The sequence below is a fragment of the Megachile rotundata genome, chromosome 11 (genome assembly GCF_050947335.1).
Source record: "Megachile rotundata isolate GNS110a chromosome 11, iyMegRotu1, whole genome shotgun sequence".
Lineage (NCBI taxonomy): Eukaryota > Metazoa > Arthropoda > Insecta > Hymenoptera > Megachilidae > Megachile > Megachile rotundata.
The window spans coordinates 12885669-12904929 of NC_134993.1; the positions used below are offsets into that span (position 1 = coordinate 12885669).

Below are 19261 nucleotides of genomic sequence, written 5' to 3' on the forward strand. Positions count from 1 at the left end.
ATTTCATTCGAAAATACTATATCAATATATGCAAGTAAGAGTAATATTACAGTATCTATTTAAATTAAAATGTGACTATGTAAGCGAACGTGGTATAGGACGCGGATTTTATCGAGCGTGGATGTATGTGTACATTCAGACATAACAACTCTAGCGAATCCAAGTTATTATTTCATTCTAAAATACTATATCAATATAAACACATAAGAGTAATATTACAGCATCTATTTAAATTAAAATGTGACTATGCAAGCGAACGTGGTATAGGACGCGGATTTTATCGAACGGGGATGTACGTGTGCATTCAGACATAACAACTCGAACAAATCGAAGCGATTCTTCCATTCTAAAATACTGCATCAATATAAGCACATAAGAGTAATATAACAGTATCTATTTAAATTAAAATATGAACGTGGTATATGACGCGGACTTTATCAAGCAGGGACATACGTATATCTCGACACACAACTCTCTTTATCAAACTAACCCAATATATTTCTAAAGTAAGCTTCTAAAGTAAAATTTTAGTATGAAGTATCGTGGTGAAAAGCGAAAGGCACGTGGGAGGAGCGAGAAAAGAGGTGGTCGAATTAAAAGAGGGAGTAGCGAGTGCATCGCGATTAGTTTGAAGCACGAGAGAGGAAGGGGTAGGTGAGAGGCGCGTGGAGGCGCGAGGGAAAGAATGGACGTCTGGAGCCAAGCTGGCTACTCGAGAAGGGGCTCGACATCGCGTTTACGAACCGGCACTCGTTTAGGTGGGGGCGGTTAGGCTTATAAGGCACCGGAACACAGTCCCCGGGACCAATAGTCGCAAAACGTTGATTGCGTGGCGTGCAAGGAACGCTCTCCGCCATATCGTTTCGCAATCGGTTACGACAGATCTTCCGGGGTGCTTCTGAGTGTACGGTGGTGAAAATCGCGGCAACGCGTCTATTCGACCGATCTCCTCTTTATTTTCTCTGTCACGGTCAGTGCGTCAAGGAAAACGAGCCAGGACATTTCGATAGCGGTGAGTAAATTCCACCTGTTGATTTTTCCCTGCAACCCCGTTCGAGTTCGTTGATCGAAAGGTCCTTCTAAATACTCTCCTTCGGAAGCGGAAAGTTTCACGTCCATAGACGCGAACACTGGGTCAAGTGTAGATGACGCGTCGAAGGCATCAACGAACCGCAATTTGTGTCGTGTCAATAAGTTAACTGATCGCGGCGCGATTTCTGCAAAAACAATTTCGCCGATTAAACGGATGAGAAGCATACTCGCGGAGAGGTATATCGTAGATCTGGAAATTTGAATCGGGGTGGTCGAACCGATCGGTTTCGTCCACGGAAAGATAACCCCGTAAAAATCTTCCACTTCGAACACGATCAGAGCGGTGGGAATCTACGGTCGATTGATTAATGGTCTCCTTGTATCCGATTCCGGTATCGTATTTGTTCGACCTCGACGAAAAGACGGTGGTGGTGAGCGTACGGGAAAAGAAAACGAGAGGGGGTGAGGAGGGGAAGGGAAGAATCGAAGAAAATAAGGGGAGAGGCTAAAGGGGGTGGGGAGAGACGATCGTGTTTACGCGGAAAGCGTAACCGATATCCCATTGATAGAATTGTTCGTACGCTTCTGTGTACGTTCTTGACGACTCCTTTTTCGCAGTTGGAGAACCACCCTTTGAGGCGAATTGCGAGGCGAGTTTGAGGCTTCGACCATTGGAGGGAGGTTGATAGGCGTTGGATAGGGAATTTGGGAATTGGGGGAGTTGGGTGTTTGGAGGTATGGGGATTTGGGGAAGTGAGAGTTTGGGTGTATAAGGGTAGATTTGGAGATTTGGGGATTTGGGGATTTGAGGATTTGGGGATTTGAGGATTTGGGGATTTGAGGATTTGGGGATTTGAGGATTTGGGGATTTGAGGATTTGGGAATTTGATAATTTGGGGATTTGGAGAATTAGGGATTTGAGGATTTGGGGATTTGGAGATTTGGAGATTTGAATGATTGGAAAATTGGGAGCTTGCGAATTTAGGGAGATGAGAATTCGGAGATTTGGAAGTTTGGGAAGGTGAGAATTTGGTGATATAGGAATTTGGGAATATAGGAATTTGGGAATTTAGGAATTTGGGGCGATAGGTGTTTGGAGATATGTGAATTTAGGGATGTGGGGATTTCAGGCTTTAGGAATTTGGGAATTTAGAGATTTGGGAGTGTAGAATTTGGAGGAAATAGAGATTTGGGGATTTAGGGATTAGGGAATGGAGGAATTTGGGGGTGTGGGAATTTAGGAATGTAGGAATTTGAAGGCTTAGAAATTTGGGGAAGTAGAAATTTGGGAATATAGGAATTTGGGAATATGGGAATTTGGGAATGTGGGAATTTGGGAATGTGGGAATTTGGGGATATGGAAATTTGGAAATTTGGGAATTTGGGGATGTGGGAATTTGGTGATATGGGAATTCGAGAATATGGGAATTCGGGAATATAGGAACTTGGGGATGTGGGAATTTCAAGCTTAGGAATTTGAGAATTTAGTGATTTGGGGGTCTAGAATTTGGAAGATACAGAGATTTGGGAATGTAAGTATTTGGAAATGTAGGAATTTGGGAATTTAGGGATTTGGGAATATAGAGATTTGGGAATGTAGTGACTTAGATATGTAAGAAATTGGGGATGTAGCGAGTTGGAAATGTAGGAATTCCAGGATTTAGGAATTTAGGAATCTGTTAATTTTGCAAATTTGACTACTTGGGACCTAAAAATCTCGGGACGTACTATCTAGATATGTAGGAATTTAGGTTTGTGAAGATTTAAGGATATCAAGATTTGGGAACCTGAGGATTTGGAAATTTATCCACTTGGTCTATCAATTTGGTAGTAAGACATTGGAAAATTCACTCATTCAAACTTGCAGGGACTCAAAAATGATTTGGGGATGTAAAAGTTAGGAAATCTGGAGATTTAGAAATTCATCAATTTAGTCTATCAATTTGGGAATATAATAGATTTGAAGATACACTAACTCAAACTTGCAGGGACTCAAAAATGATTTGGGGATGTAGAAGTTAAGAAATCTGGAGATTTAGAAATTCATCAATTTAGTCCATCAATTTGGGAATATAATAGATTTGAACGTGCACTCATTCAAACTTTCAGGGACTCAAAAATGATTTGAGGATATTATATAGACTTGAGAACCTGAGCATTGGGTATGCACAGAATAATTATAACAAATCACTGTTAAGTGAGCTAGACTCCATGCCAAATGAGTAATAACTACTAACAAGAAATAAATCATAAATGAAACTCACCCCCTTCGGATCCTTTGGTCAGCAGCTTCCTAACAACAGCAGTCTTCTCCGTGTACGCATCAACCTTCGCCAAATGATCACAAAGTCGTTGAAACTCCAGAAAGGCGTCATCTTTCGAACTCCTCGATTTCAAGACGTCTTCCTTAGCTTCTTCGTTGGATGTCGACGCGCCCTTAGGATTCTTCGACTTCCTCTTAGGTGGTGAGTCAGAATCACCTGTTGCTTTGCGTTTCTTCGGTGGTTGATCCTTTTTGTTCTTCGGAGTCTTAAAAGGACCTGCAAATCCATCGAATTCGAGGAATCGATGAGACGCGTCTGGAAATCCTTCGCAGGAGAATCTCAACTCGAGTGATCTTCCGCGACGCTAATCTCCGTAAGGAGGAACGTCGAATGCAACGTAAATCATCGAACGATCGCTCTAATAGGCGATAATACTCGAAAGATGATTTATGGAACACAATTTGTATATCCCCGATTTAATTGAACGGCAATTAAAACGGATCGACGCCTTATCGCGACAGAGACGAACGCCAACGAGGCTATTCGAATTTCTTTATCTGCTTGTACAGGGTGTCTCAAGAGAGGTGCGCGCGGATGTTCGACAACTGTGAATTCGTCTTTTTAATATGAGTCGAAAAGTCCTTTGCCGATTTGCGATACGAGCGATCGTTTTCGAGAAAATGAACCTTCAACCACCTGTTGATTTTTAGGGATTTTTGGAATTTCTGAATTTACAAATTTTTTCTGAATTTCTTGGAAGTTGGAGGAATCTGAGATCTTTGGAATTTGGGGATTTATGGTGGAGATATGGGGGAAAAAAATTGGGGATCTAGGGAATTTGGGATCTAGGAAATTTGGAGTCTAGGAAATTTTGGATCTGAGGAATTTGGGATCTAGAGAATTGCAATCTAGGGAATTTGGGAGCCAGGGAATTTCGAATTTAGGAAATGTGGAGTCTAGGGAATTTTGGGTCTATGCAATTTGGGATCTAGAGAATTACAATCTAGGGAATTTGAGATTTAAGGAATTTGGAATCTAGAGAATTGCAATTTAGGGAATTTGGGATCTAAGGAATTTCGGATCTGGGAAATGTGGAGTCTAGGGAATTTTGGGTCTATACAATTTGGGATCTAGAGAATTGCAATCGAGGGAATTTGGGATCTAGAGAATTGCAATCTAAGGAATTTCAAATCTAGGAAATGTGGAGCCTAGGAAATTTTGAGTCTATGTAATTTGGGATCTAGAGACTTGCAATCTAGGGAATTTGGAATCTAGAGAATTTGGGATCTAAGGAATTCGGGATCTAGGAAATGTGGAATCTAGGGAATTTGGGATCTAGGAAATTTGGGATGTAAAAAATTTTGGATCCAAAAAATTTGGGATCTAGGGAATTTCGGATCTAGGAAATTTGGGATGTAGGAAATTTTGGATCCAAGAAATTTCGGATCTAGGAAATTTGGGATCTAATTTAGAAATCTGAGGATCTATATAAAATTTACAAAATTCAAAAAATTCAAAAATTGAAATCTAGAAAACTTGACAACCCAACCCCAAGAATTAAAAGTGTATAGGTCAATCTCTAACTATAAATCTTAAAAATGAAAGACCCTGTAAATACGACAATAAACTTGTGTCCTCATTCAAAGGAAATATACGCCCGTTCGAGAACATCGTTCTCCAGCGTCGAGATCACCGCATTCCCTTACATGAATTCTCAAACTCCTCGAGCTTCTGAAGAACAGTCTTCTTGTCCTCTTCGTCTAACTCCTCCCACCCGCTTACGTCTTCTTCGGGATCCTCTATCCTCTTCGTGGTGGCCCTCTGTTTCGCGAACACCTCGAAGAGACAGCTCAGATGGTGCCACGCTTTCATCTTCCCCTCGGCGAACGGATTCGCCATCAGCTTCGCGATCCTCACCGTGTCTTTCTCTATGGGACACTTGCATTTTTTGCATTTCGCGCGACCGCTCTTCGCGCGCTCCACCGCGAACGGTTTTTCTTCCTTCTCGTCGTCCGACATTGGACGAACTGCGAACAGAAAGATCGGAGAATTAGAGATTCAAGAGAGACGATTTATACTAAGGGAGACGTTTCGTTCTGTTGTTAAGCTGCATTTTGAAAGACAGCGTCGTGTTGCGATTCTGGTAACTTGACGCTTAAGGCGAGGCAACTTTTGAAGGAGATAGGTACAAGGTTTAAAATAGTTGAAAATATTGGAGCAAAATTTAATGTAAGTACATAAGGATCTAACTCCGTCGAAATGGTATAACCACCGATCAAGTATTCGATGGACTCCTGTATCCGCAGGCCATCGACCACGTAAAATTTCACTTTCGTAGACTAAATTTGGATCGGAACGGAGCGAGACAAAATTAAGGCCGAACAACGATTTTAACGAATTAACAAATAACTAGAGTGACTTTATTTCTTCCGAGTATAGCAAGACCAAGCGCGTTGACTCGCGTACAAATATATACATCTTCCCGATACACTGGGGCGGGAAAAACGAGGAGTGGGAAAGGGCTGACTTTCCCCAAATTGGGAGTTCCCAGTTTCCCCTGGCAGTGGTGCACCGGCTCAAACCGTTGCACGGTCACCCATCCGGCACTCGACCTCCTACAAATTACCCTCACAGTAATAAACCCAAGATCGCCTCGACTTTTCAAACTACGTGGAACCGAAAAAATATGGCTACAACCTTGGGCTCAATGCGCAAACCGCCCGGGTAAAATGGACAAGTTCCTTGGTCTTTTGCTATGGTACCTTCGATATTCCGAAACTCTCTTAAATCTATAATAATGTCTACAGTTGTTATATTGGTTCCATAAAGTCTAGGTTATATTGGTTCCATAAAGTCTAGGTTATATTGGTTCCATCGTCTCAAAAAGTTGGAATGACTGAAGAGAGTTCGTAGGCGATCAGTAGTTCGTGTCAAGGATAGGTCCGACGAGATCCTTAAAGAAATTCGTTTCCGGTCTTTGTCAACAAGTGTCGTATCTCGAATAATGCTATCAATCCCGTATTATTCCACTCGTGCAACGAGAACATTCTCATAGGAGATAATTCTCGAACTGCGCCCGGCAATTATCGTAATCGAGATTACCGGAATATTGTTTTAACGAGACCTTCGGCGTTGCGTCATCTGCTTCCGCTATTTATCTTCCGAGATTTTCAAGCCATCTAAATTCTTCGATTTCAGGAAATTTCTCGTGAGAATTTCATCACCTGTAATATTACACGTCACCGTATAATTTCACGCAAAATTTAGGGAAATTAAAAGAGTAGTATTCTTGAAGAATTCTAGAATCTAGAAGAAGTGTAGAAGAAGTCTAGAAGTTACAATTAGTGATGAAGATCGGGAGTCGGCAAAAATTCAGACGGCCTCTGTCCGCCATTTTGCCGGGCGTGCGATTTACCGGGAGATAGAAAAAGAGAGAATCGGCGATAAGAGGAAGACGTTAATTGAGCGAGCACGATAAGCGAGGGGCTGTTATTGTCGATTAACGCGGCGATTGGTCCGCATCGATGTTGTCGCATCACGATGACAAATAGCAGCGGCGAAGATAATTTCTACGTAGATTCATCTTATGTGGAAATCATAAATTAGGCATCGTTCGAACTAATCACTTCATTCGACTTGTATATGTATTCATATGTGTATATTCATTAAAATAATATAATAGAGATTATACTATAAAATGTACAGTTATTTAACGTTTGACTTATCGTGACGCACTCATGACGCACCATATACTATACAATATTACATACATATAAATTACTTAAACCTTGATGTACCGTGACGCACTCGTGACGCACAATATTCTATACAATATTACATACACATCGCATATAATTACTTAAACCTTGATTTACCATGACGCACTCGTGACGCACAATATACTATACAATATTATACGTATACATGTAATACAAATTACTTAAACCTTGATGTACCGTGACGCACTCATGACGCACAATATTCTATACAATATTACATACACATCGCATATAATTACTTAAACCTTGATTTACCGTGACGCACTCATGACGCACAATATACTATACAATATTATACGTATACATATAATACAAATTACTTGAATCTTGATGTACCGTGACGCACTCATGACGCACAATATTCTATACAATATTACATACACATCGCATATAATTACTTGAACCTTGATGTACCGTGACGCACTCATGACGCACAATACACTGTACAATATTATACGTATACGTATAATACAAATTACTTGAATCTTGATGTACCGCGACGCACTCATGACGCACAATATTCTATACAATATTACATACACATCGCATATAATTACTTAAACCTTGATTTACCATGACGCACTCATGACGCACAATACACTGTACAATATTATACGTATACGTATAATACAAATTACTTGAACCTTGATGTACCGCGACGCACTCATGACGCACAATATTCTATACAATATTACATACACATCGCATATAATTACTTAAACCTTGATTTACCATGACGCACTCGTGACGCACAGTATAATATACAATATTATACGTATACATGTAATACAAATTACTTAAACCTTGATGTACCGTGACGCACTCATGACGCACATTACAGTTCAGACTGTTAAAACCTAAAATGCCTCGTGATCGAATTCAGCGTTCAATATTAATTCTAACTAGCATAATCAAGGCCTCCTACATTTTCCATTATACTTAACATCTAAGTTTTTCTTTGTCCTAACAGCTATGTTAATGACATAACAACTAATTATCTCTGACTGCAAAAAAAATGCTAGGTTAAGTGCTTAATCAATTAGCTACAATACACGTGTCAGTACGTATTTACTTGACGTGTTTATTCGCTGTAACTTTCGTACAAACCAGGTTATATCGCAGCCCTGCTCGTCTGACCATGCCCGCTCTTATTCTACTTACAGCAGTTTTAAAATTGCACCGACCCGTTGTATTTGAGCCAAACGTAAAATTAACGCATATTAATACTAGGTTTACGAAGGAAAAATAATTAGTTTCAGATTGAAAATAGAGGATTGTAGGTTTATGTAAAGTAATAGGTTTACGAATGATCGAGAGGTAGCCACAACATCGAATATCTTTTCATTTCGCGTGATTTTCGTGAAAGAGGAACGGTATGCACGTAGGCGGTGAGGTATCCTCGTGACGAACCTACAGGTGGTAGGAGGAAGGGTGGTTAGGTGGTGGAGGATTCTGCTCGGGGTATAATAGAGGGTGCAACAGCCCTCTCGGCTCACTCTTCGAGAACGTCCCGCCGAAAAGTTCTCGAGACGCGCGTGCTGATTCGAAAATTGTGATCGACGAGGATTCAGGGTTGAAAGGTACGACCTTCTCTAGTTACATCGTTCAATTTTTTCTTTCTTTTGTTAACTAGCTTTTTGGATTATCTTCTTCGATCTTTTTGGATTATCTTCTTCGCTCTTTTTGGATTTGCATGAGTTTTTCTTGTGAAAATAGATGTGGAAGAGCAAACATGTAGAATTGTAGCAACGTTGATGATGACAGCAGTAAATCGTATTTTGTGTTACAAATTTATTTGAGACAGTGTGTTATGATTTAATATAATGTACTTCTGGTATTATTTATTTATCTGATGAAGGAGAGAGTTTTTGACGTACATATGTACGTATTGAAACATTTAGTTAGTCCTAGATCTAAACAGGTCTGAATAGATAAGTTTAAGTATGTGAACAGATAGAAGTTTATATAAATTTAAATATCTGAATAGATGGGAGTTTATGCAATAAGTTTAAGTACCTGAGTACATGAATTATGATACGTTTGAACAGTGAGCAAACGACAAATTTAAAAAGTGAGCACAAGATAAAATTAAATAGTGAGCACACAAGAAATTTGAGTACACACAGATAGATTGAGCAGCAAAAAATTTGAGTAATGAACGTCTTTGAGCACCGAACAGATAAATTTAAGACCACAAACAGAGAAAAATCTCAGTCAGTAGTGAGTATACAGATATGATAAAGAGGAAGTTTAAAAAAGAATATTAAAGAAGAAGTTTAAAACGATAAGAAGCCTGTGAATTTTAAATAAGTGAAATGAAGCTACAGCACATCAACATCAAAATATTTTACAACAGTGAAAAATAAATATTTAAAAATACAGCTGTAAATTCTTGAGAGTGAACATTGCTAAAATATCAGTTGCGTCGGAATTAGAAAACAAAGATGGTATCTGAATGGCGGCAACAGGAAAAAAATTCGGAAGATCGAACCCGTGAAACGATTGCTACACGCTCGATCTGTTCGCGGGGTTCGAACAATCGCGCATTAGTTGGCAATTTTCTGTGTGTAAATGTCGAATATAAAACGGCAGTGGCTCATTGTTCGCTGAATAAATACGAGTCCATGCGCGTGATACGTGTATCGATACGTGACGGGAAAAATGGCGAGTCATGGTTCATTATGTCTTCAATTTTCTTCCAGAAAGCATTTCTTCGATGATGTCAAGTTTTTGTGAAGACTCGAATTTTGGTTCGAGAAAGCATTTCTTCGATGATAATTTATTGAAGACTCGAAGTTTGGTTCGAGAAAGCATTTCTTCGATGATAATTGTTTGAAAACTCGAAGTTTGGTTCGAGAAAGCATTTCTTCGATGATAATAGTTTGAGGACTCGAATTTTAGTTCGAGAAAGCATTTCTTCGATGATAATTGTTTGAAGACTCGAAGTTTGGTTCGAGAAAGCATTTCTTCGATGATAATTGTTTGAAGACTCGAAGTTTGGTTCGAGAATGCATTTCTTCGATGATAATTGTTTGAGGACTCGAATTTTAGTTCGAGAAAGCATTTCTTCGATGATAATTGTTTGAAGACTCGAAGTTTGGTTCGAGAAAGTATTTCTTCGATGATAATTGTTTGAAGACTCGAATTTTGGTTCGAGAAAGCATTTCTTCGATGATAATTGTTTGAAGACTCGAATTTTGGTTCGAGAAAGCATTTCTTCGATGATAATTGTTTGAAGACTCGAATTTTGGTTCGAGAAAGCATTTCTTCAATGATAATTTATCAAAGACTTCAATTTTAGTTCAATTAGGTTTAAATTATAGTCAAGTTTGGATTGATACAATCTCACAACTCTTAATTGTAAGGACATCTAGCTATATGGCCACTCGGGATAGTACAATATTTCTAAATTGTTCTAAGAACATAACTATTCATTCATCACTTAGCCACGTTCCATTAATTTTTTTCTAATATTAATTTTGTCTTATCTTACTATTATTTCTAATATTTCTTCTATATAAATATTTATATCAATAATTACATAAATATTTCCTATTATCACTCCCTCTATTTCCATTTACATTATTAAATACATCAAAAACAATCCTACATAAAGAAGAATTGAGCTGCCGCCCGAAATCCAATATGGCGTCGCAGGTAGAAAACGTGTACTGCGCATGTCACAACTTACCGCGAACTTTATTACAACAATCACGTAGTTAATTATCAAAAATAATTACGTACAAGTTTACTACTGTGAATTACATAATTGTTAAGACAAGTATGTATAAATTTACCACTGTAACTACATAATTTAGAGTACAATAATAATTTAAAGTGCGCGGCAGTGTGACATGCGCAGTACGCGTTTTCTGCTTGCGACGCCATATTGGTTTCCTCGCTTCGTACATTTTCTCATACTTAGAACTTAAATATATGACTTCAGTAATAATATTCAAGCTTTCCATACTGTAAATTTCTGAAATTTCTGCTATTTCTAAATATTTCTGCTATTTAAAAATCTATTAATACAACTTCAGTAACAATATTCAAGGTCTTCATTCTGTTTTGTGAAACTTCTGCTATCTAAAACTCTATAAGTATTATAATTTATAGTTATTTGTGTACATGCTTGCAAATTCTATTCTACTATAGTCACTATAGCATAGCGACTTAATATTTGACACAGCGTTTGCTATAAACTACAGTGAATCTTATTCTACAACTTTGTAAAGATAAATAGCCAATTAAATGACCGTGGAGCAAACTGTACGAAAAAAAAGAGAACATCCGAAAAAGAAACGTCGGAAATTGGCGATTACGAAGCGATAAAAGTGAAAAATAGAGGCGGGAAAGAGGGAGGAGCGATTAGCGGAGAACGAATCAACGTCGTTCGAAATTACAGAGTTTTCGTAGGCGAATTATGTAAAACGTAATTACGCGCACCCCCGTTGATGTTATCGTTCGAAAGAAGCTCGGGTCGCAAGATAAATTTCTCAGCTGAATGAATTCGCGCGTTTCTTAGGTCATCGAGGATCATCCCTTTGCCACGATAAACGGAAACTGGAGGGGGCTACGGAAGAGGGACCGATAAGATTACGCGAGATCGCGAACAAGGATCGAAGTCGAACAAGCTTATCTGATGTCCCGTTCGTAGACCAATCGCCAGACGATTTTCATCGTTACTTTTATCTTAATATGTTATCTTATGTTATTTTATCGCCTATGAGAGTTGCTTGCGAAATTTGTTTCTTTGGATGAATGAAAGTTGAAGCACATTTTTTTTTATTAACGAAGAAGTTTTTATTTTAGTTACTTTTATTGTTTTTATCTAGTTTATATTTATCTAGCTTCATCGAGGTATTTTTACTTTATTGTTGCATCGAGTTTTATTTATTTTTATCGCTGAAATTTTGGCGATTCACGTAGAGAACAAATTATATAAATTTCTTGAGACAATGTCTGTCTCATGTTTATAATTGTTTAAAGCTGTTTGTTTATAATTTTTTAAAGCTCTATAAAAATCTACAAAAACTAGCACCTTATCAGATAAGATAAATTTAAAATACAAAGTTTATCTCCGAATTAAAAGAATATCACAAAATCTTGCAATTCCAGTTTTCCTGTCATTTATTGGAACAAAGCACGCTGCTAAATAACAGTAAAGGGCAAATTAACGGGTGCAGTAGGAATTCCAGCAAAGATGGAAGCGCATCGGAAGTTATGCTTTGAACGATTAACGTTGAAACGTGACGTCGAGAACGTTGCTCCTTTTGCTGTGAAATGTCCTTTCCGATAATTTTGGAAGAAAGATCATTAATGGAGTCTTAGACTCTTGTTTAGAATCTTCTTACCGTCTTAATGTTACAATAATTAATTCACACTTTTTGACACATTCATTGAGAAAATCATAAAGACAACACCCAAGTGTAGATTTTACCACAATAAAATATTTTTAAACAACAATACATGTTTAATAGAGTCAAATTTCGAAGGTGTGTGAAACAGCGAATGTACACAAGATGGCCGTAAGAGAACAAGATGGCCGCAAGCAAACAAGATGGCCGCCGCGACTCTATGGCGTTAAGGTTTCTGTATCCACCAGCCCTCAGGGCAGTGCAACAAGTGATTCAAAGGGGAATACTTGATCGATCTTTCCTGAAATTCTGATCAATCTTATTTTATTCTCCGAATAATCTGGTTAATACCAAACAACCTGCAAACTGATAAGGGAACAAAAAGTTCGGAATTAATCTTGAAAGAGGGTGCGATAACGAGCAGTAATTTATGTTGCCTTATCTGAGCAACAAATTCGAAACAGATCCACAGGCAAATGTACCAGGTTTTGACCTGGTTCGGCAACTTATTTTTTCGCCTGATTCTTGACCACCTGACTCCCAAGAAAAATGATGGATGCGAAAACGAGGTCCCATTCATCTTATAAGTAGGCGAAAGTTTTCTGGATTTCGGTGATTTCTTGTTTCTCGAGATTCTCCCTCAACAAGACCTCCCCAAGTACCGAGTCGGTTATTACACTTTGAGCGATGTTACGCATTCATGACTATCGTAACGCCATGTCGCTACTAATTACAACTTTCAAATTGCCAATATCGCTGGAGACGTCACAAAGTCATCGATCGTTCGATGGTGAAAAACTATGATAGAAAAATCGAAACTGATACTTGTCAGTTAGTTGTTCAATGCTTTGTGATGTTATAAACATACAACATAGATAGAAAGAAGAAACAGGGAAGAAGAAAAATTAAACCCATCGCTACCGATTGACTCAAGAAATTAATACAATACTTAAGGGGGGCAATACCTTTAGAATCTTAAAAAATTACAAAATTTTTTTTCTATAAAATGTTAGTGTAACATCTTAAAAATATTGTCTGAAAATTTTCAAGCGAAATACGAAGCCTTTTGAAGTTATGGCCGATTAGCGCCGCGGGTATACACGCGTTCAGTGCGGAGGACTGAAACTTTAAACGCGTTTTTCTCAAAACTACGTTCTTAAAATTGCCGTGGCTGATAACTCAAAAACTAGTTTATCGATCGCGCTCAAATTTTCTCCACATATCCATGACAATACTATCTAACATATGAACCTAAATGTACGAAATAAATTGAACATTAAAGTCCTTTTTATTGCAAAACATTGCAAAAATTTTCAATAAAATTCAAAGTTTTTCTTTAAACGCGCCATTTCTTCAATTTTACATATTTTGCACGTTTCTGAGGTCCATCTACTAACTGTGAATGTTAGTTTTCGAAACGTTGTCTGCAAACTTGCTGAAACCAGTATATCTTCCGCTGGAACCCACGCCGATTCGCGAGACGCGCCAAAACACTTCCAGAAAGGATTGTCATAATTCCGGCATTTTGAAATATTTTGCAAAACAGAAAATATTCTGTAATAGGCAATAGTTATAATAAATTATAGCTGAAATTTCGAAAATGCAAAACAAAGGTGTCCTATAAAAAAAATTCACAAATATCAGCTTATTTTCATCTGTCTAAAGGTATTGCCCCCTTAATCAATTTTAATTTGTCAAGCTCGATAAAGTTTGATACTGCAAGGTTTTCTTGTAGAAACCTCCTGTTTCCGTAGGGGGTGGAATTCTTTAGAGCTGGTGAACGAAATAATCCTTTGAATAACAGCTTGTGAAGATTTTCCTAACAATTCGATTTGCTTGCAGCGAAAAAGAGGATCAAGGGAATGACGGGAAGGTCCAGCACAAGACGGACGAGCCTGTGTCTACTGGCACTGTTGTTGTCCTGCCTCTCCAGCGACAACCTGTTCGTCGTTGGAGAGCCAGAGCCGATTCCCTCGGAGCTGCTCTACAGCGAAGGCTACGCCAACAACGCCGAAAATCTAGTCAGTATCTACACTTGTATCTTGCACCAGAATAAACAGGGGTGACACTCTCTGTCAGCGTCTTTGATCTCTCAAAAACGCTAAAAATTCACGGAGAACGTCTGTTTGATTGTTTACAGATATTGTTGAACAAACTAAAGAAGGTGATCGAGGAGAAGAAAGATATAATGGAGAGGGAAAAAGCTTTGGACGACATGCAAATGATGATTGAGTCAGTGCTGGAGGCAAAGGCGAAGGCGAAGACGAGGCCTGGGGACTACATCTCGGTCGAGGAACTTCCGACGCCGAATGCTATCGTTAGTCCACGATCCGGAAAACGCACGGCGATTAGTTGTAAGTGATTGCATAATTTTTAATTGGAAATCTGGAGATTCGAGAATTTTTAGAATATTGAGTTTGTGAAATTGGGATTTGGAGAGATTGTGGTTGGAAATTTTGGAATTTGAGAGTTTTGGAATTTGGGAATTTGGAATTTGAGAGTTTTGGAATTTGAGAGTTTTGGAATTTGAGAATTTTGGAATTTAAGAGTTTTGGATTTTGAGAGTTTTGGAATTTGAGAATTTTGGAATTTGAGAATTTGGGAATTTGAGAATTTTGGAATTTGAGAATTTTGGAATTTGAGAATTTTGGAATTTGAGAATTTTGGAATTTGAGAGTTTTGGATTTTGAGAGCTTTGGAATTTGAGAATTTGAGAATTTGAGAATTTTGAAATTTTGGAACATAGGATTTGCAATTCTAATTAAACCTTCAAAAAACCAACTACTCAAATCCCTAAATTTCCAAAACTTAAAAAATCCAAAATCTCCCCATACACCCCATCAAACATCATTAGCTCGTAGCAACAATAACTTAACCCTCGTTTCCCTCGAGCATCTAATCAAGCTCCCCGAAAGAAAGCGGTATTCGCTTGCATTTTCTCCTATTACTCGTGTCGGATTAACTCGCCTACGCCGGCACGCGGCCGGACTTCGGAAGCGTGGAACGTTCACCACACCGTGGAAAAGGGAAACCGCGGATCCGGAAGCCGGTCGCAACTTTGAAACCGACTCTCGTTGTCCGCTCCTGCTTCTCGCGATTACGTGGAGAATACTGGAAATCCGTGCGTGACTCGCCTGGCGATCAGATTCGAATGAGAAACTTGGAGCAAATCCAAGTTATTCGCGGCGGGAGCTCCCTTAAGACGAGTCTCGACCCTTTCGTTGTGGTAACACTCGATCAAATGCCACGTACGATTCTGATACTTCGTTGTTTGGAAAGCAATTTATTCTTCTTTGTTCTCGATACATAACTTTAATATCTGTTTTCGAAGAAAAAGTTACGGACGTTTCGTATTTCGGAATTTGAAGATGGAGAGAATTAAGTACGAGTTAAATTCGTCAGAAATTGTGAATGTATTAGTCTATTAATATACTGCAATGTTAATACTAGTTAGATTATTAATATACAATAATTATACTACTTAGATTATTAATACACTACAATATTAATATTATTCAGATTATTAATAATACTACAGTATTTACAATTTATTATTTTTCAGTATTAACTATTAAATATAATAGTTAAAACTATTTTAACTTCGTCAGTTAAATTCGTCAGAAATTATGAATATATTAGTCTATTAATATACTACAATATTAATACTACTTAGACTATTAATATACTACAACATTAATACTACTTAGATTATTAATATACTACAATATTAATACTATTCAAATTACTAATAATACTACAGTATTTATCATTTATTATTTTTCAGTATTAACTATTAAATATAACAGTTAAAACTATTGTTGCACTGTTAGTATTACTATTCTTGAATATTTAGAACTTTTAATATCGAACTTGTAAATTTAATTTGAAATTCGCGCCCTTCCGCCGCCATGTTACATTCTTTCGCGCGTATTTGGTACAGGAACGCTCAGACCTGGTTACATGATCGTAATTGGAGATTTCGTTCCTGGTTAGCCCGGGTTCAAGGATTTCGTCGAACAGAGAAGAAACCGAGCGCAAACCAATCGATTACGCCAATTGACTTTTGATTCACGTGACGTCAGGCTCGATTCTTTCGTTGAAAAACAAGTCGTAATCGATCCCCACCCTGTGATACTGTCAAGATTGAACGTTCGATTAAGGATCGGCGTCAGACAAATTTCTCTATCGCGAAACTGGCGGTTCGACAATTAGAATTCTTTCGAATTCCCTGAACTCGTAAACCTTTTCTTCGTTTAGTGTCTTTTCATCATTCAAGACACTAGAAAATCAAGGTATGGTTTTTAGCTGACACTTCTTTTGAAGCCTTGAATCAGATTTACAATGTAAAATTTTGACCTGTATGTATGTATTTATTTTGCGAGAGGGCGCATAGATTTTTATCTTTTCTTTTTGTACTTCAATATTGGCAACACTTATAATTTTACAGGAAGTTGGTAATCGTAAGTGTCTAACAAGGAAGTGCGTCAATTGAGAGCATGTCAACACGAGCATAATTGACAGATATTGTTTAATATAATTTAAGTGATGTTCTACATTAAATAGTGTTCTAAACCTCTACCTCGTCTAGGCCTCGTGCAATACACAAGTGCAGTTCTATTTAAAATAATAGTGTTCTAAATACATAACCTATTCCGTAATATTTTATTACAATAGTGGGTATTTGACTTTGGTATTTTTGTGTGCTTCAGATATGACACTGTGCCACTTCAAGATCTGCAATATGGGGCGCAAGCGGCAGCTACACAATTAAAATGTAATTAAACGAAAGGTTCGCGGACGACGACCACGTCAAGAGAATGGTCGAGAGCCTCTAGCGCGGTGCACCCTCTGCCTCGAAAAACGAAGCGAAACCCGCGTGCAACGGGAACCAGGGGCCACCGAGAACGGGATACGAGTGCAGAAAAAAAAAATGGACGCATTTTCCAATCGGCCGAAACGCGAACAGTCATGAACGTTCGACTCCTACTTGCTGGAAAATCGCTTCAGCTCCGACAGCTCCCGAGACGTCGACCATCTTTAGGAATTTCTAGGAACCTTCGAGACCTTTAGGAAGCTTAGAAAATTCACGAACGACTCCGTTCTTCGAACAAACGTTGTTGCCCTTTCTGTACACACCGATCATTTTGATAGATTCTTTCTTGTTCCGTTTTTTTAACCTCGATCGAGAGTCGAGAGGACCCCGACTGGCTCGGAGTCCCGATTATCGAAAGAATCATCGATGATGCACCGAGCAACACGGTGAGGAAGAGGCACACGCGTTTCGCTCGTTAGTATTCTATAGTATACGTAATTTCATACGTTCGAGGACACTTCTGTATTTTACCAAACATTCTTGTCATGAATATTCTAGAAACTTGAAAATTCACTCGAGATCCCCGATGACGAAATATGTACAATTTGTTTAAATACGTAGGAAAAATTGTGAAATTGATGGATGGGAAAAAATTATCCAAAGACTTAAATATAAAAATTATAAAAAAAGAAATAACACGGAGCGTGCGGCTCTATCAACGTGGTGAGTATACGGATAAGAAGATGATTTAAACGCTTTATTATCATTTTTGATACGATTTTTATTGCATTCGTCGTTTATATCTCTGAACGATTGCACAATTTTTTCTCGTTTCGAAAACACGCGACGAAAGAAAAAGAGAATGAAAAGCATCGATCTTATTTCAGAGTGGAGTGTCCTCGACCAGCCATCGATCGAAAATCGAAATGGCGGATAGGTATTTATTCGTTAGCTTTAAGTGAGAAGGGTGCAAGGGCCGAGGCTTCGATATTCTCGAGATCATTAATCTTTGAAAGCAAAACCGACGTTAATAAAATAAACTGCATGTAAATTCTAGGTATACAATTTGTAAAATCGCCACTTATAATTTTCTTCTTCTCTCTCTCTCTCTCTCTAAAATTGCATGCGACTTAAAATTAGAATATTAAACTACTGTTATCTATCCTAAAATTAACAGCGTAAAAATGAGTACAAAAATAAATGAATATGATATAAAAAAGAGAAACAGCAAGGAAACGTATTCTTATTAGTGAAAAAGCTTTCCTCGACAAAATATTTTTCAACGTTAAGGAAACGTTGATAATTTACTAAAATAGACAGGGAAAGAGAGGCCGCCTGCACCCTTCGATAAATTATTTATATTTGTTTCGTGAAAAGAAACGTAATCTTTTTATGCGTCCTTTTTTATTTATTTAGCCCCCCACCTATCGTTACTTTTTATTAACGCTCACCCCCACCATTCTGAATTGTATTTTATACGCGACTAGACGTCGATTATTTTCTACGGACACGTTATTTTCACTATTTATAATTTAAACATGTGCTACATGTATCCACGCGAAATCTGTCGTACAACGTATCTCGGCAAAATGTTATTCTATATTGTAATATCTTTCAACAAGATACCGCTTTGATTTCAAGTTGAATCGAATGAAGTTATTGCAGCGTTGTGCAATATCAAAACATTGAATGATACACGAAAGACAACAAACGTTGCATCATCGCGTAACTCGTAATAATGTAACGGAACGATAGCAACAATAAAAAGATTGTAATCGTGTGTACCGTATACATCCACTTATCTGTTACTATTACTAAACACTCAGTTTCTCGCAATCCTTCGAAATAAACTATACGTGGAAACGAATGGGTTTTTGGGCGGCTCTCTTTCCTCGATCTATTCGCCAAATTTTTATCCACGTAATTACGGGAAATTGATTAAAATAAGGGACATTGCGCGAGCATGGTTATTATGCAATGACAACTTGGAATCTGAACGTTTCGTGATTTGGAACA

At 38.0% G+C, this 19261-nt stretch overlaps 2 protein-coding genes across 4 annotated transcripts in view; one reads left to right on the forward strand and one right to left on the reverse strand.

Annotated features, from left to right (window-relative positions):
• The window catches only part of DNAlig3 (DNA ligase 3), a 47601-nt gene that overhangs the window by 27954 nt on the left and 386 nt on the right, over positions 1–19261 (reverse strand). For both annotated transcript variants that reach the window (XM_012298496.2, XM_012298502.2), the window contains exons 2-3: positions 5003–5323; positions 3297–3572 (exon numbers count right to left, since the gene is read on the reverse strand). In XM_012298496.2, the coding sequence (XP_012153886.1) occupies positions 3297–3572; positions 5003–5315 (589 nt within the window). In that variant the 5' untranslated portion in view covers positions 5316–5323. The remainder of the gene's footprint in view (positions 1–3296; positions 3573–5002; positions 5324–19261) is intronic.
• LOC100882424 (uncharacterized) lies at positions 731–19112 on the forward strand. Of its 2 annotated transcripts, none has more exons than XM_003699279.3 (4): positions 731–1012; positions 14275–14453; positions 14573–14786; positions 17142–19112. In XM_003699279.3, exons 2-4 carry the CDS (start codon positions 14295–14297, stop codon positions 17201–17203), a joined length of 435 nt encoding a protein of 144 aa, XP_003699327.1. In that variant the 5' UTR covers positions 731–1012; positions 14275–14294; the 3' UTR covers positions 17204–19112. The 2 variants fall into 2 exon arrangements, with proteins under 2 accessions (XP_003699327.1, XP_076393742.1); XM_076537627.1 differs by lacking the exon at positions 731–1012 and adding an exon at positions 8558–8655.